At 44.8% G+C, this 25,103-nt stretch overlaps 2 protein-coding genes across 3 annotated transcripts in view; one reads left to right on the forward strand and one right to left on the reverse strand.

Moving 5' to 3' along the window:
* LOC137537038 (zinc finger protein Xfin-like) overlaps window positions 1–25,103 on the reverse strand; it is a 525,741-nt gene that overhangs the window by 333,821 nt on the left and 166,817 nt on the right. The window lies entirely within an intron of this gene.
* Window positions 1,215–16,703, forward strand: LOC137535102 (oocyte zinc finger protein XlCOF22-like). 2 transcript variants are annotated; one of them, XM_068256902.1, is made up of 6 exons: window positions 1,215–1,268; window positions 3,218–3,341; window positions 3,443–3,521; window positions 8,154–8,251; window positions 8,364–9,096; window positions 14,437–16,703. In XM_068256902.1, exons 2-6 carry the CDS (start codon window positions 3,315–3,317, stop codon window positions 15,600–15,602), a joined length of 2,103 nt encoding a protein of 700 aa, XP_068113003.1. In that variant the 5' UTR covers window positions 1,215–1,268; window positions 3,218–3,314; the 3' UTR covers window positions 15,603–16,703. The 2 variants fall into 2 exon arrangements, with proteins under 2 accessions (XP_068113003.1, XP_068113004.1); XM_068256903.1 differs by lacking the exons at window positions 1,215–1,268; window positions 3,218–3,341; window positions 8,154–8,251 and having other exon boundaries at window positions 3,447–3,521.

Below are 25,103 nucleotides of genomic sequence, written 5' to 3' on the forward strand. Positions count from 1 at the left end.
AACCCCTCCTTCCTACAGCTAACACCAACCTCTCCTACCTATGCCTAATACTAACTCCTCCTTCCTAACACCAACCCCTCCTACCTATGCCTAATACTATCCTTTCCTACCTATGTCTAATGCTAACTCCTCTTTCCTGCACTTAATACTAACCCCTCCTACCAATGCCTTATACTAACCCCTCCTACCTACAAGTGGTTCTAATTACTATTCCTCCTCCAGGTTGACGTGGATGGTGGGGAACGATGTAATTCTGCTTCCAGCTATTGCTGGCGGCTGAATGGCAGTGTTTTAAAAGTAACTTCAGCTCCGTCTTCTGATGGCACCAAAGTTACTCACTGTGCGCCGCTATAGCTGTAATTCCTATTACGGTTTATGGTGGCACCGGCTGTGCCCAAATCTCCTGCGCTGGATTCCTTGTGTTCATCTTACCTATGCCTAACACTAAACCACCCTACATATGCCTAACACTAACTCCGCCTTCCTACACTGAACACTAACTCCTCCTACCTACTCCTAACTCTAACCCCTCCCCTTTCCCCCACACCTAAGCCTAACACTAAGCTATACAACCAAATGGCAATCTGATACCATTAAAGCAGCTTGAAATTATTGCATCTCTCATCAGATATTTTGGCTCCCCCATCCCAGGTGTCTTTACACACTCACATAGTTGGAATATGTCCTGCTTTTGTATTCTAGAGTTACAATTAACATGGCCAAAGGAGTAGCATACTTCCTGGCACCAACTCTTCTGAACATGTGATACTAGGAGAATTCCATCTTTTATTGTTCAGAGTGTTACAATGTAAACACTGCTATATTTTTAATTGTAAAATGAATAAAAAATTCATGAACATTTTACTATAAATCTTGGCAAAACTGGAGCAATGTCTGTATCTCCCGGAAATAAATCTAGACCACAAAATGGGAGTCCAAGAAGATATACTATTGTTGTTATTATTATTATTATTATTATTATTATTATTATTATTATATAGGATGCATCCTTAGATGAGGATGTTGCACAGTGACAAGGAATAATAATAATAATAATAATAATAATAATAATCATAATAATTACTCAGTCAGTGGACGTGATTACACAAACAGTGGCAACAGTTATCCTACTCACCACAAGATGGCAATACTACCCTCTCCTAGGTGGAACGCACATACAGGAAGTAATAAAAGCCACAAACAGGAAATTATATAATTCAGCGAGAAAAGAAGTTGCAGGAAGTGGAGGGGAGACATTGTTGGAAGAGGTAATTATGTGATTGTTGTTATATATTGAGCAGAGCAGGGGACATATTTGTTACAGAGGAGGTCATAGTGCACCTGTCATTATCCTAATCATCCTACTTGAAGTAATTGCCATACAAGAGAAACTACTGTGACTTATTTGCCAGCATAGCTCCCAACTGTCCCTCTTTCGGAGCCCCGTCCCTCTGTCCCTCTTTCCTCCTCAATTGTCCCTCTTTCAGGACTTTGTCTCTTTTTCTATGTAAATATATATATTTCTCTACTAAAAATGTGTTTGATTGACTCTAAACTTCATTCCCATTCTTTAAATGGATATATTTCTTAATTTCAAATGTTAGTATGAAGAAAAATGAACCAGGATAAAAAGGACCAGTGTGGTTTAAATTATAAAATAACATATTTTTTTTATGAAATCTTTATGGTGTGCATGACTAGGGGTGTGATGGGGCGTGATCAGGGATGTGGCAGGGCGTGGCCTAAGTGTCCCTCTTTCTCATCTCAAAAAGTTGGGAGGTATGTGCCAGTTTTCTAGTGGTCCCTCTACATGTGCCATAGATTATGGCTGGCATCTCGCCTTCCTAGTAATAATTCAGTTCAGTCACGTCATAGAGACGAGACATGTCCATCCAGTATGACTATGGGCCCTCCCCTGTGTACCCCCCAGCATTGCCATTATCCTCCAGTATGTAATGACTCCCCGCCCCAGTAATGCCATTTCTTTCCCAGTATAGCCATGTCTCCCTTGTGCCATTATCCTCCAGTGTGTAATGTCTCCCATCCCAATAATGCCATTTCTTCCCCAGTATAGCCATAACCTCCCTGTGTCCCCAGCATTGCCATTATCCTCCAGTATGTAATGTCTCCCCACCCAGGTAATGCCATTTCTTCCCCAGTATAGCCATGTCCTCCCTGTGTCCCCAGCATTGCCATTATCCTCCAGTATGTAATGTCTCCCCACCCAGGTAATGCCATTTCTTCCCCAGTATAGCCATAACCTCCCTGTGTCCCCCAGCATTGCCATTATCCTCCAGTATGTAATGTCTCCCCACCCAGGTAATGCCATTTCTTCCCCAGTATAGCCATAACCTCCCTGTGTCCCCCAGCATTGCCATTATCCTCCAGTATGTAATGTCTCCCCACCCAGGGAATGCCATTTCTCCCCCAGTATAGCCATAACCTCCCTGTGTCCCCCAGCATTGCCAATATCCTCCAGTATGTAATGTCTCCCCACCCAGGGAATGCCATTTCTTCCCCAGTATAGCCATAACCTCCCTGTGTCCCCCAGCATTGCCATTATCCTCCAGTATGTAATGTCTCCCATCCCAATAATGCCATTTCTTCCCCAGCATAGCCATAACCTCCCTGTGTCCCCCAGCATTGCCATTATCCTCCAGTATGTAATGTCCCCCACCCAGGTAATGCCATTTCTTCCCCAGTATAGCCATAACCTCCCTGTGTCCCCCAGCATTGCCATTATCCTCCAGTATGTAATGTCTCCCCAACCAAGTAATGCCATTTCTTCCCCAGTATAGCCATAACCTCCCTGTGTCCCCCAGCATTGCCATTATCCTCCAGTATGTAATGTCTCCCCACCCAGGGAATGCCATTTCTCCCCCAGTATAGCCATAACCTCCCTGTGTACCCCAGCATTGCCAATATCCTCCAGTATGTAATGTCTCCCCACCCAGGTAATGCCATTTCTTCCCCAGTATAGCCATAACCTCCCTGTGTCCCCCAGCATTGCCATTATCCTCCAGTATGTAATGTCTCCCCACCCAGGGAATGCCATTTCTCCCCCAGTATAGCCATAACCTCCCTGTGTCCCCAGCATTGCCATTATCCTCCAGTATGTAATGTCCCCTCACTCTCATCTCTAATAATAAAACACCTGATTAGAGAGGTGAGGTTTCTGGAAAATTCATGTTATATTATTGTTGGTCTCTCTATACAGAGTTATTCTCCAGTGAAGTCTGGTGATCATGTGACCATCACGGTGCCCCCACCTTACTCCCTGGTATCTGAGAGACACAACAAGCAGGAGATTCACTATGGTGATAGAGCTGCTGACAGGAGAGGTGAGCTGTGCTGCCAATTATGGGACCTTATCCAGTAGCAACAAGGGGTGTGTCTGGTTCCAATAAGGTGTCAGGATGTCACCAAGTCTTTCTTTATATAGGAGTGGCAGTATATAGAAGGGAACAAGAGCCTCTACAAGGACGCCATGATGGAGAATCAGCCGCCTCTCGCATCACCGGGTAAGAGGAGATTTTTGTTTTGTAAAGTAGAAAGGAGAACGGAGGGCAGTGTTCTCCCCAGAGCCTTTCAAGTGGGCAGGCCACCCACCTGAAATTGTCCCCCGCCTTGCTTCCATTTGCCCTGGTCTGCGACAGAATTACTTTCCTCCTCTTGACTTATCACAGCGAGCAGCGGCTGTGTGTGCAGCCAGCCCCTGTCACTCAGGAACGCTATCTCCGCCCTCCTCCCCAGCTCCTGTCAGTAGTGTGGAGGGGTGGGGAAAGATCGTTGCAAGCAGGGGGGGGGGGGGGGAGATGACATTTGGAGAATCAAGAGAGGACGTGCTGCTCAGTTCAGAGGAATGTCTGTCTGTTCTCCTGTCAAGGAGTACGTGTGAAGCTATGGTAGTTACAGCCAGCACAGAGGCAAGGATCTGAAGTTTGATTTGTTCTTTCTGGCATGTTTGTCTTTCCTCCCCCGCCTGTAAGAAAAATAAACTCGCAGAAATAAGGAAAATGGGGAACAAAGGACTCAATAAGCGTGTATGTCCAAAAAAGACTCACTGTGTGGTCACTTTTATTTGTGCATTAGAAAAAGTTAAAGTGCATACTCAAATGAGCATCTAGTAAAAAATAACTGACAGATCTGCCAATTCATTAAAAACATCTTGACTGGCCCACACTCCATGCCATTCACACACCACCTGCAGCTTACTGCTCACAGAGGATCACTAGACTCAACCTATTAGTTTTGAGCAACAGTCCAGAGACATGTCATCATAATAATCCAGATCACGTAACTTGTACTCTCTGCACCAAGAAAATGATTGCAAGCAAGGTCTAGATGTAATATCCAAATGCTTTACGCGCCACACAAATTGGTCACAGTCCAAAGCTGCAGTACCATATAACACCGGCGTGCAGGCAGGGATCACACTGTTCCATCAAACTGTCCTATCACAACTCAATCGCAGTTGCTAGTCGGGACTGGACTTTTGGATGTTTGATCTCCACAACGATGCTGCATATTCATGAGCCAGGTGTATACAGTGGGTTGCAAAAGTATTCGGCCCCCTTGAAGTTTTCCACATTTTGTCACATTACTGCCACAAACATGCATCAATTTTATTGGAATTCCACGTGAAAGACCAATACAAAGTGGTGTACACGTGAGAAGTGAAACGAAACTCATACATGATTCCAAACATTTTTTACAAATCTATAACTGCAAAGTGAGGTGTGTGTAATTATTCGGCCCCCCAAGTCAATACTTTGAAGAACCACCTTTTGCTGCAATTACAGCTGCCAGTCTTTTAGGGTCTGTCTCTACCAGCTTTGCACATCTAGAGACTGAAATCCTTGCCCATTCTTCTTTGCAAAACAGCTCCAGCTCAGTCAGATTAGATGGACAGCATTTGTGAACAGCAGTTTTCAGATCTTGCCACAGATTCTCGATTAGATTTAGATCTGGACTTTGACTGGGCCATTCTAACACATGGATATGTTTTATTTTAGACCATTCCATTGTTGCCCTGGCTTTATGTTTACGGTCCTGCTGGAAGGTGAACCTCCGCCCCAGTCTCAAGTCTTTTGCAGTCTCCAGGAGGTTTTCTTCCAAGTTTGCCCTGTATTTGGCTCCATCCATCTTCCCATCAACTCTGACCAGCTTCCCTTTCCCTGCCGAAGAGATGTACCTCCCGAGCATGATGCTGCCACCACCATATTTGACAGTGGGGATGGTGTGTTCAGAGTGATGTGCAGTGTTAGTTTTCCGCCACACATAGCGTTTTGCATTTTGGCCAAAAAGTTCCATTTTGGTCTCATCTGACCAGAGCACCTTCTTCCACATGTTTGCTGTGTCCCCCACATGGCTTGTGGCAAACTGCAAACGGGACATCTTCTGTTAACAATGGCTTTCTTCTTGCCACTCTTCCATAAAGGCCAACTTTGTACAGTGCATGACTAATAGTTGCCCTATGGACAGAGTCTCCCACCTGAGCTGTAGATCTCTGCAGCTCATCCAGAGTCACCATGGGCCTCTTGACTGCATTTCTGATCAGCGCTCTCCTTGTTCGGCCTGTGAGTTTAGGTGGACGGCCTTGTCTTGGTAGGTTTACAGTTGTGCCATACTCCTTCCATTTCTGAATTATTGCTTAAACAGTGCTCCGTGGAATGTTCAAGGCTTTGGAAAACTTTTTGTGGTGTAAGCCTGCTTTAAATGTCTCAATAACTTGATCCCTGACCTGTCTTGTGTGTTCTTTGGGCTTCACGGTGTTGTTTCTCCCAATATTCTCTTAGACAACCTCTGAGGCCCTCACAGAGCAGCTGTATTTGTACTGACATTAGATTACACACAGGTGCACTCTATTTAGTCATTAGCACTCATCAGGCAATGTCTATAGGCAACTGACTGCACTCAGATCAAAGGGGGCCGAATATTTATGCACACACCACTTTGCAGTTATTTATTTGTAAAAAATGTTTGGAATCAAGTATGATTTTTGTTCCACTTCTCATGTGTACACCACTTTGTGTTGGTCTTTCATGTGGAATTCCAATAAAGTGGATTCATGTTTGTGGCAGTAATATGACAAAATGTGAAAAACTTCAAGGGGGCCGAATACTTTTGCAACCCACTGTATATTGGGTTAGCCCACACAAACCATATGTGACGTGTGACCATAGGTTACTCGGTGCTGTCATTGTCAGACCGTAGTCTTTCACCCCACTGCTGAACGACTGCCTCAGTGTCTCGTCTTCGGGTACTGCTGGATCCACCAAGCAGGAGTCAAGGCTCAAAGCCGCGCCGCAGCGACGCTAAACAGGTTACGGCCCAGTGCGCTCTGTCCACAGCGTGCCTGCTGATTCAGGTCGGCATTGGTCCAATCCCAAGCTTCCTCAGGGCGGAAGTGGTTTCCTAGAGGGGCTTTGCGCTGCCCTTCTTATGCCGAGCTTCCGCTCGTCCCTTCATGGGAGATCGTGTATATAGCTCTGCTTACATACAGTTCACCATCTAGTGGCAGAATGGCTAATTTCTTCAGATGGAAAACTTAAAGCACATCAATGCTATAAAATCAAAAAAAGAAAAGAAAAATAAACTCGCCCCGCTTCCTGGACGCTATGTATGTATCTGAATGTGCTGCACTCATCTTCTGCTTAATTAAAAATAGATCCCAGGTCAGGTACAGCAGGGCCAGATATCCCACAAGGCAACAGAGGAAGTTGCTTGCTAGAAGTCCCTCTGCTAAATCAATGGGCATGGAGAGCATGTGTGCTTTGCCTGCTAATGAATTAGAAGCTGTTGGACACCTAATGTCAGTTGCAGAAGTGTTCAGCTTCTGTGCCTGTGTGCTGTACTCTGCACTAACTACACTGTGCAGTACAGAGCTCGGGATGCTGTGATGAAGAAGAAGAAGAAGAAGCAGCTGCTATGTAGAAAGCTTGCCCTCCCTTTGTGCATCATGTTGCCTGCATCACCCCTCACAGTCCTCTCCACACTTCTGTCTGCCATGGGTCTGTTTGGCAAGTCTTCCTGTGTGTCATTGTAATGGCACCCAAGATAACAGCATTCAAGTCTTATGCTTATGGCCCCCTGGACAGCAGTGTGCGCACTATGCAGTCCTCAATAGGTAAACAAGCAAGTATGCTCTGCCTCTTGTTTTTAGTCACTGGACATGGATGCTGAATGCGCTGTTAACTTAAGCTCTGTAAAGACAATCCTTTTTTTAAGGTGACAACTGCATTTTTACTCCAGCACATCAGAAAAAGTAAGTGCGGATGGAAATCATGAACATATAAGAGGTGATATGAACAGGGGGGTACAAAGCTGCTTCTTTGCCTAGGGCCCAGTTTAGTCTTAATCCGGGTCTGGGTACGAGGCTGCACAAGGGTACAAAATTAGCACTGAACATGATATAAACCCCCTACTTAACGTGCTATGTGGGGTGGGGAAGGGGTTCACACTGGCTGCTGCTGATGGAGGATGGGGAGTCTACCTTTGACTGGAAAGGTTTCATAGATGTATTGCTGTTGGAGAGGGACATGATCAGAGTGCTGCTGGCAGATAGGGGGCCAGAGAGGTCTTCAAATTTTCCCTGACTGAGAATGCCCCTCCCTAACAGCATCACTATGTTTGAGACCCCCACCCTTACTCTATTAGTAGCAGCCAGTGTTAACCCCTTTTCTCCCACCAGTGTGATTCCACCCCCCCAGCAGTACCCAGCGTGAACACACACACACACACACACACACACACACACACACACACACACACACACACACACACACACACACACACACACACACACCAGTACCCAACGTGAACACACACACACACCAGTACCCAACGTGAACACACACACATAGCAGTACCCAACGTGAACACACACACATAGCAGTACCCAGCGTGAACACACACACATAGCAGTACCCAGCGTGAACACACACATACACACTTACTTACACCACCCAGTAGCACCCAGTGTGACCTCTCACTGAGTAGCACCCAGCGTGACCTTCCCCACCCGGCTACTTTTTCATGCCACCTGGCTGGAAAAAAAATCTGGGGAGAACACTGGAGGGTCCACCTAGTTTACACCATCATCCGATAAAGACATAGACAGTGTATTCAGTCTATGTGTGTGTTTCCTACAGATGGATTCAATAATAGAAACCAACCAGAGAGATGTGCAGGTCCTCTTTATTCCCAGGATTGTCTGCAAGAAGATCTCACCATCCCCCACCATTATCAGGTAGATGGACCTGAGGGTCATAAGAGATCCCAAACGGTGTGACATTTATTTATTTTGCAGATGCTGTTATCTGTATTCACAATTTTAATTGTCTCTCATTTTGTGCACTTAGGGTGGAGAAGTGAAACATGTAAATGCTGTGGTTAAAGAGGAAGAAGAAGAGACATATGTGAGGGATGATCAGCAGCCTATGGAGGAGAGTGACATGATGAGGTCAATTAAAGCGGAAGAAGAAGAGACATATGTGAGGAGTGTTCAGCAGTCTATGCAGGAGGGTGACATGATGAGGACAAGCAAAGAGGAAGAAGAGACGTATGTGAGAAGTGATAAGCAGTCTATGGAGGAGGGTGACATGATGGGGACAATTAAAGAGGAAGAAGAAGAGAAATATGTGAGTGATCAGCAATTTATGGAGGAGGGTGACATGATGAGGACAATTAAAGAGGAAGAAGAAGAGACATATGTGAGGAGTGATCAGCAGTCTATGGAGGAGGGTGACATGATGAGGACATATAAAGAGGAAGAAGAAGAGACATATGTGAGGAGTGATCAGCAGTCTATGGAGGAGGGTGACACGATGAGGACAAGCAAAGAGGAAGAAGAGACGTATGTGAGGAGTGATCAGCAGACTATGGAGGAAGCTGACATGATAGGGGCAATTAAAGAAGAAAAAGAGGAGGCGTATGTGAGGAGTGATCAGCACTTTGTGGAGGAAGCTAACGTGATGAGAACAAATAAAGAGAAAGAAGAAGAGACATATGTGAGGAGTGATCAGCAGTCTATGGAGGAGGGTGACATAATGAGGACATTTATGGAGGAAGAGATTATTACAGGGATGAGCGTTGGTAAGTGATAAACATTAGAAATGTAAAATGCATATTAAGCTAAGAAATAATCAGCTTAATCCCAGGCAAGGAGCTATCTGCAAGGAGTTTGTATGCTGTCCTCGTGTCTGCATGGGTTTCCTCTGTGCTCTCCTGTTTTCTTCCACATCCCAACAACATACAGATAAGTTAATTGGCTTTCTAAAAAAAATAGCCCTAGATTATGATCATATGATGGATATGTGACTGTGTTATGGATTAGATTGTGAGCCCCTGTGAGGGACCGAGGCCAATGCTTTAGATGTAGGAAAGAAAGTGCAGTGCAAATAACTCTGTGTTCTCCCCAGGCTCTTTTAGCCGGGTGCTCCACCCGGCTAGATGTGGTGACCACCCGGCTGCCATCGGCTCACCTCCTCACATGCTGTAAGCAGAGTTGCCCTGCATTTCTATCTCAACCCACCTGGCTACTTTTTCATGCCACCCGGCTACTATTTCATGCCACCCGGCTGGAAAATAATTCTGGGGAGAACACTGACTCTGATATGAAAACTGTATGCAAATAATATACACTCACCTAAAGGATTGTTAGGAACACCATACTAATACGGTGTTTGACCTCCTTTCACCTTCAGAACTGCCTTAATTCTACGTGGCATTTATTCAACAAGGTGCTGTAAGCATTCTTTAGAAATGATGTACCAATTTTGATAGGGTAGCATCTTGCAGTTGATGGAGATTTGTGGGATGCACATCCAGGACACGAAGCTCCCGTTCCATCACATCCCAAAGATGCTCTATTGGGTTGAGATCTGGTGACTGTGGGGGCCATTTTAGTACAGTGAACTCATTGTCATGTTCAAGAAACCAATTTGTAATGATTCGAGCTTTGTGACATGGTGCATTATCCTGCTGGAAGTAGCCATCAGAGGATGGGTACATGATGGTCATGAAGGGATGGACATGGTCAGAAACAATGCTCAGGTAGCCCGTGGCATTAAAACAATGCCCAATTGACACTAAGGGGCCTAAAGTGTGCCAAGAAAACATCCCCCACACCATTACACCACCACCAGCCTGCACAGTGGTAACAAGCAGGGCTGTGGAGTCGGTACAAAAATCTTCCGACTCCTCAGTTTCTGAAACCACGACTCCGACTCCAACTCTGACTCAGGGTACCCAAAATTGCTCCGATTTCTCGACTCCGACTCCTTAGTCTAATACTTAACAGGGCTGTGGATTTTGTACAAAAATCATGCGACTCCGACTCCTGACACCGACTCCTCAGTTTCTGAAACCATTACTCCGATTTCAACTCCGACTCCAGGTGCCCCAAATCGCCCTGACTCCTCGTCTCTGACTCCAACTCCGACTCCACAGCCCTGGTAACAAGGCATGATGGATCCATGTTCTTATTCTGTTTACGCCAAATTCTGACTCTATCGAGACTCATTAGACCAGGCAACATTTTTCCAGTCCTCAACTGTCCAATTTTGGTGAGCTCGTGCAAATTGTAGCCTCTTTTTCCTGTTTGTAGTGGAGATGAGTGGTACCCGATGGGGTCTTCTGCTGTTGTAGCCCATCCGCATCAAGGTTGTGCATGTTGTGGCTTCAAAAATGCTTTGCTGCATACCTCGGTTGTAACGAGTGGTTATTTCAGTCAACGTTGCTCTTCTATCAGCTTGTTTCAGTCGGCCCATTCTCCTCTGACCTCTAGCATCAACAAGGCATTTTCGCCCACAGGACTGCCGTATACTGGATGTTTTTCCCTTTCACACCATTCTTTGTAAACATTAGAAATGGTTGTGCGTGAAAATCCCAGTAACTGAGCAGATTGTGAAATACTCAGACCGGCCCATCTGGCATCAACAACCATGCCACGCTCAAAATTGCTTAAATCACCTTTCTTTCCCATTCTGACATTCAGTTGGGAGTTCAGGAGATTGTCTTGACCAGGACCACACCCCTAAATGCATTGAAGCAACTGCCGTGTGATTGGTTGATTAGATAATTCCATTAAAGAGGAACTGAACTCAGAATATGAAAGCAGAGCATTGCAATCCATGTTAAAAATTGTAGGCAAAAACAGTACAATATATGTACAAAAATACGTGAATAAACTATAATATACAATTATATTAATAAGCCACACCCCCTGTGACTTAGTCTGCCACAGCAAATCAGGTGGTAACTGTTTAGGCTCCCAGAGATCAATGGGAGACTTTCTCCTGCTTATGCAAATCTCCTGAAGCTTTGTTTGTTCACACAGTGAGTCATCAGGAGGTGCCTGTGAAAAGAGAATCCTGACAGCGGGCTGAGGGAATAGGAAACACTGGGCTAGCTGATAAAAGTGCAATTAGAGGGCAGCATGATGCAGAGCTGTGCATGGAGGGTCCGTGGGCAAAAATCTGTCTGGTCTCTCCTTATTGTTATAATGACTGCATGTTTGGATAAGGTGTTAAATTGAAAAGTTTTTGACAGTCCCTAGACTCCAGGAGGGCTGCTTTCTAACTAGTGACTGCCAGGGACAGGAGTCACATTACAGGCAAGTAGCCTCTGTGTGATGTGGGACTGCAATACAGATAAGCTCTCTGCTCCATCTCAGGCTATTCTCAATTTCTCCCTATACCTCTTCTTTCTGGACTAGTGCAAGCTAAAATCACAATAGCAATTGCTAGCAATTTGTGAGTGCAATTTTGTGAAGCGATTTTGAGAGTGATATTTGAATGAATCGCTCCAAAAAATGCTACATGCAGTGTGTTTGCGTTTTTGAAAAAATCACTACGCTGCTGTGAGAACACAGTCATAGGGTAACATTAGCCAAGCGCTTTCCAAATCACTGTCGATTTGAAAAATGCTCAGAAGTACTCTTGGTGGGCACCAGCCCTCCTTCATTCACCTTTGTTTCCCTCTTCCCCTAGTGCTGGCTGGCTGTGTCTTCTTGTCATACAGGAAAGCTAAAAAAAAGTGCAATCCTGGTAGGGCAAATTATTATTATTATTTAGTACTAGCGAACCTAAGCCCGTTTTTAAACCTAAGCCTGTTTTTCGCCGCGCACCCGCCACACGTGTCCGCCGCCCGCTTATCCGGCCACGCGCGTCTGTCGCCCACTCACACGGCCGCCCGCTCACCCGCCGCATATCCGGCCGTCCGCTCACACACCGCCCGCTCGGCTCCCTGGCCCTGTCTTCCTGTGTGTGAGAGGCTGGGTCGTGCTGCGCACATGCACAGTAGCAGAAGGCATGGACCCAGCTACAAGGAGACAACTGTCCCTGCTGTACGCAGGGTCAGTTGCCTATTATTATATAGGATTTATATAGCGCCATCTTTCGTAGTGCTGTACAGAACATATTGTCTTGTCACTTAACTATTTTTCCTTCTCTTTCAGCTTTTCTCTCCTCACCATTTCTCCCCTTCTCTGCATAAGGGCTCAGACACACTATAAGCGCTTTTCTGAGCGATTTTACCGTGATCGCGATTTTAATGTAAGTCAATGGGAGCCCTTTTTAAAAAGCTGATGGCTAAAAAGTGCTCATAAAAGCGCTTATAGTGCTTCACAGTGTAAAAAGGACTGAACAAGTTTTTCCCTGAAAAAACATAAATACATATATATGCTTCATTGTTAATGCTTCACTCTATATAAATCTAAACAAATGTCCACTAAAAACATATAACAGTCCTTTTTACACTGTGAAGCACCAAACCTCTCTTAGTGTGCATGTGAACTGATAACAAGAGGGGGAGATTGTGTAATTAAAAGGGTTGCTTTTTGGCAAAAAAAAGTTTTTCCTGAAATTAGCAAGAGTGAAGTAATATCAGTGAAGCATATGCGTGTCTGTCATTTTTTTAGTGGACATTTGGTCAGTTTTAAAAAGAGTGAAACGTATATATTTATGATTTTTGGGAAAAACGTGTTCAGTCTTTTTTACACTGTGAAGTGCCAAACCTCTCTTAGGGTGTATGTGAATTGATAACGAGAGGGGGTGATCGTGTATCTAAAAGGGTTGTTTTTTGAATCACGAGTAATCACAGGTGGTGACATAAGAGGGGGATTCCCTCTGTCAAGCTACCTACAGGGGAGGACAAGGGCGGCTGGATGATGTAAGAGGGGATTCCCCCTGCGTAACACCTACAAGGAGGACAAGGGGGGCGGGGGTGTTTGACATAAGAGCGGATTCCCTCTGCAGTGTTACCCCCCCCCCCCCCTACCTCTGCCAGACAGAATACGAAAGGGGAGAGCTGCATGACTACAGGACATGATATGGGATCTGGCACAAAACGAATGGGGAGAGCTACAGGATGACAAGCAGACGATCTCACACTGCAGGAGGCATAGTTAGAGAAAAAATAATAATACTTTATCAAGGTGTGTGCCAGTACAGTGCAGGGCAGGTGCAGAAGCCATAGCTGTCACTTTCCTGTAACAAGGCGACTGATGATGACCTCATGACACTGGGCTGCAAATCTCATTCTGTGGGCGTGAATGGGCATGTCTAACTCCCATGGAGCTGCAAAATGGAGGGAGAGAGTTGCAAGATGGATCCTGCCATTCTCTTTTATTCATAGTTGTATTGCACAAATCTATCTACTTTTATATTGCCCTTCACAAGTGTTTTTTGTATAATCATTCATTTCAAAGGGATAATGGCTCAATTTAGTGACTTTTTTTTTTTTTTGGTTCAGTTCTTCTTTAATGAGAAATTGAACAGGTTTTCTTAATAGTCCTTTAAGTGAGTGTACATTTATCAGGGAATGTATTTGATTGGCTAAACTCCAATCTACATAAAGTTTGAATGCAAGGCAAAGTTATTGTCATGTTATCGGCCGCCTGTAATGAGCACAACCTTCTGTAAATCTCTGTCAGGCTAATAACTTTTCATTTATTTTGCAAAGCATGACTGAATCATGCCTAGAATTGGGTTTGGCACAATACATGGCTCAAGAAGAAGACATAGATATTTGCATGCAGTCTACAACCATCGTACATAACAGTTCCTATGTGATATTGAAATGGAAGATCGATTAGTCTTGTGGCTGACTGGCCGTGCCACAGCCTGGGCCGCAGCTCGTGGGGGGGAGGGGGGGGGGGAATGCTCTGATGGGAGTATGTGGAGGGAGTGTAGGAGGCTGACAGCCAAGGGAAAGAAAGAGTTCCTGTGTCTAGTGGTTTTTGTGGAGATTGCCCGAAGCCTCCAGCCCGATGGAAGGAGACTAAAGTAACGCATGCCTGGGTGGGAGGAATCATTGGCGATCCTCAGTTCCCTAGAGATCACAGTCTTGTGTTATATAGGAGGATAACTTGTGATGGTCAGTGACATGCCAGTAACAATACTAATTGTTCCTTCCCTCTGAAATCTTTAACAGGAAGTGATGAAGTTTCTCTATCTACAGGGCGGAGTCCTGGCATCAGGAACCTCTCAGAGACTCGTCTCTCTGTATCCACAGACTGTACAACTGAGGATGATGTCATTGGACAAGAGTCCCCTGCAGATATCCTGGTTACTCCAAATATTCCCCCAGACTCCCCTCACCTGTCTAACCCCGATGAGCCTCATACCCAGCACAGCTTTCCTCCTGCTGGAGGGTCTCATTCCTGTTCCACTTGTGGGAAATGTTTTATAAGGAAGTCTGATCTTGTCATACACAAGAGATGTCACACTGGTGAGAAGCCCTATTCATGTGCTGAGTGTGGGAAATGTTTTGCAGAGAAAGGAAAGCTTGTCAAACATGAACGATGGCACACTGGTGAGAAGCTCTATTCATGTGCTGAGTGTGGGAAATGTTTTGTACAGAAATCAAACCTAGACACACATGAGAGATCTCACACTGGTGAGAAGCCATACAAATGTGCTGAGTGTGGGAAATGTTTTATATCAAAGTCAAACCTTGTCAGACATGAAAGATGCCACACCGGAGAAAAACCCTATTCATGTGCCGAGTGTGGGAAATGTTTTGTACAGAAATCAGAACTTACTTCACATAACAAAATTCATACTGGTGAGAAGCCATATTCATGTACTGAGTGTGGAAAATGTTTTGGGCATAGAGCAAACCTTGAAAGACATGAGAGATGTCACACTGGAGTGAAGCCCTATTCATGTGCTGAGTGTGGGAAATGTTTTGGAGTGAAAGGAAGTCTTGTCATACATGAAAGATCCCACACTGGTGAGAAGCCCTATTCGTGTGCTGAGTGTGGGAATTGTTTTGTACAGAAATCAAACCTTGTTACACATAAGAGATCTCACACTGGTGAGAAGCTACATTCATGTGCTGATTGTGGGAAATGTTTTGGGTGTCAATCACATCTTAACAGACATAAGAGATCTCACACTGGTGAGAGGCCCTATTCATGTGCTGAATGCGGGAAATGTTTTATACGGAAATCAAACCTTGTCACACATGTGCGATCTCACACTGGGGAAAAGCCATACTTATGTGCTGAGTGTGGGAAATCTTTTTCTCAAAAATCAAAACTTGTTTCTCATAAGAGAGCCCATACTGGTGAGAAGCCCTACTCAAGTGCTGACTGAGTGTGGGAAATGTTTTGTTTAGCAATCAAACCTTTACATACATCCATTCTTGCCTTCATCACATCAAGGTTGGATTACTGCAATGTTCTCTATGCAGGCCTTCGAAAGAAAGACCTACGCCACCTGCATTTAGTACGGAATGCCCCCACAAGGCTGTTAACGAGCCGACCCCGCCATTGCCACATAACACCAACCCTGTGTTCACTCCACTGGCTAACAATTTTTGTTTAAGATTGGCTTACTGGCATTCAAATCCTTGCACAATCTGGGCCCTGGATACCTGAAAGACTTGCTGCAACTGCATCACACCCCCCACAATCGTAGATCAAAAGGATGTAACACCTTGGTCACCCCCAGAGTCCACCTCAAAACCTTTGGAGACAGAGCCTTTTGTCATGCTGCCCCTAGACTTTGGAACTCCCTGCCACACGCAATCTGGATAGCACCATCCCTGGAAGCATTTAAGTCTAAACTGAAAAGCCACCTGTTTAGTCTGGTATTTATGAACACCTGACTATCTCCTCTGTAACACAACCCAGCCTGCAACCCCTTATTGATCTGATACACAACTATGCGCTTTGAGTCCTATGGGAGAAAAGGACTTTACAAATGTTATTGCATTATAAGAGCTCTCATAGCTTAATGTGAGGGAACACTTGTTAAAAAGAAGGGCAGTCCGCTATGTGCGCCTTACATAGCAGCACGCGTAACTTTAAAGGTGGGTGGTCCTGTGAAGTATCATGATCGCCATACTTCACTAGCGGCTGCTACTATGTTAATTAACATAGTTACTATATATGTTAATTAACATAGTAGCGATCGCTAGTTAAGTATGGCATTCGCAACACGCATAACTACGCAAGGCACGCTCCTTACGTAGCAACACCGGCTGCTATGTAAGACATGCATAGCGGCCTGCTGCCCTTCTCTTTAACGAGCGCTCCCTCGGATTGAACTGTGCTGTTTTAGCAGCACAGCTTAATTCTTCAAGCCTATAGTGCTGAGTATACTGATGCAAATCTATATTTATGTACTGAGTGCGAAAACGTTTTGTGCATAAATCATCAGATCTTGACACGCAGGAGATCGCTCACTTGTGAGAAGCCCTATTCACTTAATGAGTGTGGGAAATGTTTTGTTCAGAAATTAAAGCTTGTCACACTTAAGAGATGCCTCACTGGTGAGAAATCATTCATGTGCTGAGTGTGGAAAATGTTTTGGGTTCTTTTGCTTTTTTTTTTTTTATTACTTGCAAAATGCACATGTAGCATTTTAAGTAGAATGCTGAGGACTCTTTCAGGCTACTCAGTGCTTTGGTTTGTAAAGCGTTTAAGTCCCTGAACTGAGGTGATATGATGACATAAACATGGGTACATACAGTATGTCACGAAGCCTAGATGGAATTTGCCTGTATTCACTTTTTATATTTTACATTGCAAGGGTGAATAAACCAGATGCCTTTTCTATGCAAATGAGGCAGGATCTGCAATCCTCTCCCGTAGAGTAAATAAACACCAAAACACATTTATATGGCTGAACAAACACTCTTGATAACATAAAATGGTATATTCACATATCAGTTTTTTTTCCTTTCCATATGCGTTTCCATGGCATCATGCGATGGGTTAAGCTCTGCTTTTAACCAATTAACAAGACCCTAATAACGTTTTCAGTGACCCCAGTGAGCAGCATACTTTGTAACTAGCCAAACTGGAGAACAGGAAAGACAAATATTTTTTAAGGAGTTGTAAATCACTATGCTGCTTATGGAAAGGAAAATTACAGGTAGGTTAGTATACAATTGTCCATATGCCTCCATGGCAGCATAAAGTCAAGAAGCAGCTGGATCTACCCTCTATTTGGAAATAAAGGTGGGTGTGGAAGTCCAGTTCACTGCCTGACGAATCTTGTCTGGAGATACTTTAACAAATGCGGCCCAGGAGGCAGCTGTCCCTCAAGCAGAGAGCACCTTTATAGCTTCCGGCATTTCTATGTCAATAGCCCTGTAGGGTGATCTTATTGTTCTGCACAAGCCAAGAGGCAATGGTTGTTGTAGAAGTTGCTTACCCCTTTCTATACCCAGCAGGGATAAAAAGGAGGCGCTCTGTTTTCCTGAAGCTTTCAGAGACACAGGCTTTTAGAGATCTGGTGACATCTAGAGCATTTATGTCACACCAAATCTGGCCCGCAGAGCCATCAGACTTGGCCCACAAGTGGTTTCTGCACTTTGCAATATGTTTGGGCCACTCTAGACCATCAAGGAAGCTATTTTGGAGGAGAAGCCCTAGATTACTAGAGAAGCAATATGGGGGTGGAAGGGGAAATGCACTAGAGAACAGGGAATTATATAGTAGAGTGAAGGGGGTCACTAGACACCAGGGAACTGTTTAGGGGTGGGATAGGGACCACTAGAGACTAGGAAACTGTATCGGCAAGGGAGGGGCCACTAGACACTAGGGAACTGTATAGGGGAAGGGGACCATTAGACATCAGGGAACTTTATATGTGAGGGAGTTGGCCACTATACATTGAGGTTGGCCCACGACTTGGTCTCAGTGTTCAGTGTTTGACACCCCTGATCTAGGGGTGAAGATCAGCAGAATCTGAATCTGTAAAGATGGTAGAGTCTATTTTTGATTGAAATGGAATTCTGTGGCAACCTTTGGAATGAAATGCTGTATAGGTCATAGAACTACTGTCAGGGTAGAATATGAGGTATGGTTCTTGGTGACCAAGAGCCTGTAATTCTGAGACCATTATTGCAGAAGATATGGCAACAAGAAAAACAGTTTTTAGTGTCAAGTCCCAGATTTGACAGTTTTCCACTTCTTTGCCAGAAAGCTTAGAACTTGCAGAAGATCCCTCTTAGGAAAGCGAATTGGATTAGGAGGCTTGAGTTTGTTGGCTGTGCTAATGAACTGTTTTAGTAGGGGATGATTCGCCCAGCGGTAGTCAGTTAAGGCCATACAGACCCGCGGAGAATAGAAAAGCTGGAGTGGGAGTCTGTGCAGTATAATGTCCAGCTTTTCTGTTCCCCCCCCCCCCCCCCCGGTCTTTATGGTGCTATAGAAGGTGCTATCACTCCTTTAGGGTTGCACTGCCATTGCATTGGGGCTTATTTACGTATGTATTGGTAACACTGCTTATACAGTGGGATGCCAAAGTTTGGGCATTGTTGTTAATCGTCATGATTTTCCTGTATAAATCGTTGGTTGTTACGATAAAAAATGTCAGTTAAATATATCATATAGGAGACAGACACTATTTGAGAAGTTAAATGAAGTTTATTGCATTTACAGAAAGTGCGCAATAATTGTTTAAATAAAATTAGGCAGGTGCATAAAAAAGAAGTGAAATCAGTATTTAGTAGATCCTCCCTTTGCAGAAATTACAACCTCTAAACACTTCCTGTAGGTTCCAATGAGAGTCTGGATTCTGCAATAATTGTTTGCATCCCACTGTATGTGTACTTTATTACCTTGACTCTAATTACCGTATATTTATCATCTTTGATATTCATTATATATTTGTGAAATATATATATATATATACATATATATATATATATATATATATATATATATATATATATATATATATATATATATATATATATATATATATATATATATATATATATATATATATATATATATATACAGTGGTTCTTTGTCCTATTATTTATCACGCTGGTGCATGACGAGATAATGTACAGATAGATACACAGTAATTGTACAGTGAGCATTCCAGTCTGGTCAGGACTTGTGCACAAGTTTACAAAGTCGAGGTACAAAGGCGTCGTAAGGCGTAATTCGTAGTCAAAGTTCAAGCTGGGTCATACACGTGTATCAGATGTCTGTCATATTGCAAGGACCAAACAGAAGCAGAGTCAGGGACAGGCCAAGGTCGGTAACAAGAATCAGATTGCTGAGGTACAAAAGGACTAGACAGAAGCGAAGTCAGAAACAGGCAGAAAGTCGGTACACAGATAAATCACAATGAGAACAATACTCTATAACACCACAAGGGTATTACAAGAAATTACAAATTACAGCTATCAATAGTAACACAGCAGGTAGCTAGGCCAAGAACCAGTGAACTGATTAGTATCAAGGCCAGTGAGCAACTGAAGCTCCTGGCCTTAAGTACAGACCCTGCATTCCCCAGCACCACCCATAATTAGTGATGTCAGAGTGACATCACTTAGCCGTCTTTCCAGCTTCTCCTGAGCTTATAAGGCTCACACGCGTGCGCAGTGCGACCTTCGGGTCACGCGGGAGCCAGAAGTCACAGCCGGAGGGAAGTCCGGGCACGCGAACGAGTCCCATCGGAGATGCCGTTACTGACATCGCGAGACTCGTCGTGGACAGGTGAGTTTGTTACATTCTTATTGTCATTACCCGTATTCCTGGTTGGTATGGGCTGCTGGTCCTTGTAATGTTTTTAATGTTTTTTAGGGTTGTATATTCCTATTTGGCTATGAAAAAAACTTCTGTACATTTGAACATATTTGTATTGAATTGGTGTAAATCATTGAATTGATGATTTATGATATGACAGTGACGCTTTTTTAAGGGAATATACCACTTCCTCTATTGATTACTCTGCGTTTCCCTAGCACACTGTACATAGCCATAATATCTGGATAGTGGCGTGCACCTTTGTCCTTCCTATTGTTGTTTATTGTATACAGCATACTGCCTAGTTGGGCTTGTACAAAACCATAAAGGAGATCTGGCATTTTCTCCCTACAGATCTCTGATGGGAGTTCAGACTCCTGTTTTGGGCTGGTGCACACCTTGGGCTTGATTCACTAAGACAAATAGCACGCCTTATCAAAGTTAACACACCTTATCAGAGTAGCATAGCAAGCGCAATTAATCCAAAACACCTGCAAAGGGTTCCTATTTCATATATTAATTTCATTTTTTAAGTTGAATTACTGAATTAAATTGACTTTTGCACGATATTCTAATTTTTCGAGTTACATCTCTATATTTTTGGGTCCCAATTTTCCCTTTAACCGCTACTGATAAGCCATTTGTGCTACTGTGTAACTCAAGGATGTCTAATCTGAAGGCATTTCTTATGGCTAATTGACTATGCATACATCCGGAATTAGAAAACACTTAATTGTTGGGTAACTGTTCAGGTAGGTAAAACTAGCTTGTCTGATGCTAATTCAGCTGACCAGTCCATTTGCTGAGGTCGCAGGGGCAGCAGAGCAGGACTTTTATCTATAACCCCTACAGGTGGGATGGTCCATTTCTTTAGTAGCTCAAAGCCATCTGTGGCTGATTTTCAGGGCGCAGAGTTGCCTTGTCTGTGGACAAGTAGTTTTGTTGGAAAGCCCCACTTATATGACATTGGCTGGTTTCCTCAGCAGTTATGGGGGCAAAGGAGAATCTCATTTGAAGCGTGGCTTGTGACAAGTCTGCAAATAATGTCTTTGTAAGGTGCAGGGAGTTTTTTTTGTTGTTGTTGTTGTTTTTTTGTAGTAGAGAGAAAGGCTTCCTTTACATGATAAAAATGGAGTCTCATAATGACATCCCTATCAGATCAGAGATTGATTGATCAGAGAGTAGTCTGATGTCTATGTATAAAGCTTCTCTAAATGACAGCATGAAGTCCTTTAGTAAGGTCTGTGATAGGGACTGACCTGTTCCAGGGAACTGGGCTAATGCGTCTGCAGTAGTGTCAGAGGAAGCAGGGTTGAAGCCTACCTGTGCCTGTTGCTGGTCCATGCTGGGTCTTGATTTGGCCAGGTTTCTGGTGCTGGGGAATCTGGTGTGGAAGCACCGCAGCCACTGTTCTGTTTCCCGATGTCTGCTGTCCCAGCCGGGTTCTGAGCAGGTAAGTGGGTCTGCTCCAATGGTTGGAAGGCAAAGGGTGGGAGAGAGAGAGAGAGCAGCTCCATCGTGCCAGTCCGGGCACCATCTTGGATGCTTTTCCCTGTGGCTCTGAAGAACTCAGTTTCCAAGGTTTAAGTGTGCATTTTCCCCCCTTCCCTGTCATTGCAGCTGTAGGAGAGCTGGACCCATGGGACGAGGCAGAAGGGGAGCAAAAGGGGCTAATGTACAGTCACTATGACAGTTTACAGCAGAGCTACAGGGCTAAGCATCCATGCAGCTCAGCATCAGCCACGTCCCTGTCCACTTAAGTTTCTGATGCACTTTAGGATGGGCAGATAATTGTACCTACATGTAACTACAGGCATGCTTTAAGGCAACATCAAATAAATGTGACATTATCTACATCATGGAGCAGCAGAAATGCTTACTACAATTTGTTTCCAACTTTACTTCTTTCCCATCACAAATTTCTGATGCTCGCATGAATCTTGGCACCTGGGTGGTCATGTCTTCACCAAAGATGCCAAATCTGCCCAATAGTGTCCATTGTATTCTATATCTGAGCTGTCATCCTCTCCAGTGTCCTGATTTCCAGGATACTTTCCATAAGCTAAGTGATGGTAGAGGGAGTACTGTAGACGGAGGACTTCCAATTCCCGGCTACCAGTCTGTCAGCTGCTGGGAGGAGGACACGGCCAGAAGAGAATGGGAGTCCCTCCAGTTGTTATCTATGCTAAAGAGCTTCACTGAGCTCGCCGACTTTCAAGCTTTTTATCTCAACTGTCTGTCACTGTATTTTGTTTTTTCTGCAGGGGAAAGTTCAAAAGGTTTCGCCGATTCGCCTGCCCCCCTCCCCCCTCCCTTCCCTCCCCGTGCACTTCTTGGGGGATCCCATATCCCTCCATCCCCTTTTCCTCTCTCCTTTCCCCCCCCCTTTCCCCCCCCCTTTTGTTCTTTTCCCCTTCCCATTTCTCTTCCTCCTCTTCTTTTTCCTCTTCCCATGCAATCTTGGATGCAGGACTAGCCTATAAGGAGCCTACATAGAAATCTCCATGGAGATATGGGCAAACTTTTTCATGCACCGCATCTCCAGACACAGGAATCCTGTCTGGCAGCTGTTCCCATCCTCTGCCTTTCCCCTTTCCCGTTCCCCCCTTTCTGTACTAACCTCTAGGAGCAGGGGGGCCTGATGGACATGCAACATGATCCAGAGGCATCTACTCCCCGGCAGGTCCAAAGCCCGGGGAGCACTACAACCCTGGAGCAGGGTACCTGAGGGGATTAACCAGGGAGAGGCAGGTGTTGTTGGCCTGCGGATGGTAAAGGGACCTAGTTGGTCACAGAGAGGGGGGAGGTCACGCCCCCGTCTGTCGCCCTGGGGGGATAGGTGGATATTCCAAGGGGGATGGATGTGTGCCGGTGCGGTGCTTGCCTCCCCCCCCCCCCCCCCCAGGACAAGACCACCACGCAGGTATACCGCCTCGCAACCCACGGTGCCACAGAAGCGCAGGAGAGCACTGCTCCTGGAGGTATATCAAGAGCCCTCCAACTGTTTCTTCCTCCCCCCTTCCCGGTCTTTGAACTTTTATCCTCTGGTTAGAACCAGAGGACTTCTTTAGTAAATTGAGCATTGAGGTGTGCACGCCCCTTAATGTGTGCAGTAAGTCACTTAGGGTTTAGGCCCAGGGACATTATTCCATTCTCCTATCATCCCCCAACCTCATAGCGATTTTAATAAGGGTCAAAGGTTGGTTTTAGATTGATAATCTAATAAAGTTGTTTTTTTTAAAGATAGAAAGCAAGTGGGGGCTGAGGCACAGCATAGATAGTTACCTTGTCTTAGTGTGATGCGGAATGTTTAACAAGGCACAACGAAAGCACTAAAAGTTTGCAAGTTTAATTTGTATATGAAAGGAGATATGCACAATGTCACGTTATGTTTTTGAGCACAACCACAGGATGTTACTTGAAAGTATGCACTTTAGCTTAATTCGCCAAAGAATGGCGATCTGTCACAATAGCACACGCGTGCCTTAATGGCATGGCAACCACCAACACAGGAGACGTCATAAGCCGGGCTCCTCCCATCCACTTTCCCTTACAATCACTATCCAGCACTTAGGGGCCAATGGCGTGCGTGGTGGGCGGGGCCTCCGGGTAACATCACGGAGGCCCGTACACGCCGCCATTTGCCCAAGGACTACTGCACGTGAGCAAGCGCCGCATCGGCGCGAAACGGCTGTCGCGCAGTCCTATCATCCCCTGGTCACCATCCCGCACCCGTCCAGGACACAGGTCAGATGTATCTACACATGTATATAAGAACATGAAGCCGACTGTGTATATGTGCCTATCCATTTGCTGATTTTTACCATTGGAAGATTAAATGCGTTTCATTGAAGCGGTGCACGGACTGATCTTTATGTACTGCATATATTGTGTTGACCTTATAGCCTGTTTGCACGCTTCCGTACGCAAGGAACCAGGTTTCAGCAAGGATTTTAAAGGGACAGGACTGTTTACTAGCACAGGTGCAGCAGACTCCTTCATCCCCCACTTCTGAGTGCCGGGCAACCAGCAACTTTTGTGTACTACAAAGTTCAAAAGGTTATTAGCCTGCTCTGTGAAATCATTTAGAATGCTGAGTGTGATGTGTATACTGCAAATATTAGAGAATGGAACTGACATTTCCTGTAACTATGGAGCCACATCCATATGTCAGCTTTACATCTCTGAGGAATAATAATAATTATAATGTGATGTGAATAGATGAGGATGTCTACAGTGACAGAGAACAACAATAAAGATTGAGTGTAGGACGGTGAAGCCACAAACAGAGGTTGCAGTTAGCCTATTCACCACAAGATGGCGACCACACATCTCCCAGGTGGAACGCACAGGCAGGAAGTAATTAATCCATAGACAGGAAGTGAAGGGAACATTTTGTTGGAAGAGGTGACTATGATTTTTGTTATACTAACAAAGCAGATTTATCCCCATTGGGCATTGAGCGGGATGCAGGATGGGTGTGAGATTGAGCAGCATGGACAGGTGTCTCTATATGTGTGTTAGCGTCTGTTATAAATAAATCTGGTATTTAGTATAAACAGTAACACTTGTATAGCACTATTCTCCTATGGGGGTCACAGTGCTTGGGAGCTGCAGCCACTATGGGGATACACAGCAGCCACCATGGAGCATCAGGGAGTCTTACCCCGGCCTCCTTACTGATCAGCTGCTGCAGCTAGGATATGAGCCCCGGTCCCCTGTGTCAGGGCAGTTGTCTTTCTCCAGTGTACTATCCAACCACTGCCCTAGTGCTGCACAGACTGGGAGTAGGGGGGTCTATTCTGTGGGTGGCTGTGATTGCGTTCTTATCAGTCAGAGCATGGAACCCACATGAAAGCTCAAAGCGCTATCACAGTCACTAGCGATTTGTAATAGTGCTTTGCAAGCGAGTTTGGGAGCCATTTCCCTGCTCCTGTATAATTCAATAGAATGCAAACACTCCCACAATGCTGCATGTCCTGCGATTGTGATTTGCCTAATCGCAATCGCTCTAGTGGAATTTGCCCCAGCCATTAACAGTGGCTGAGCATTTAGGGAACTCGCTTGTGATTTAAAGCGCTCCTTAAACATCAAAAAAAAC

Source organism: Hyperolius riggenbachi, chromosome 10 (assembly GCF_040937935.1).
Source record: "Hyperolius riggenbachi isolate aHypRig1 chromosome 10, aHypRig1.pri, whole genome shotgun sequence".
Classification (NCBI taxonomy): domain Eukaryota; kingdom Metazoa; phylum Chordata; class Amphibia; order Anura; family Hyperoliidae; genus Hyperolius; species Hyperolius riggenbachi.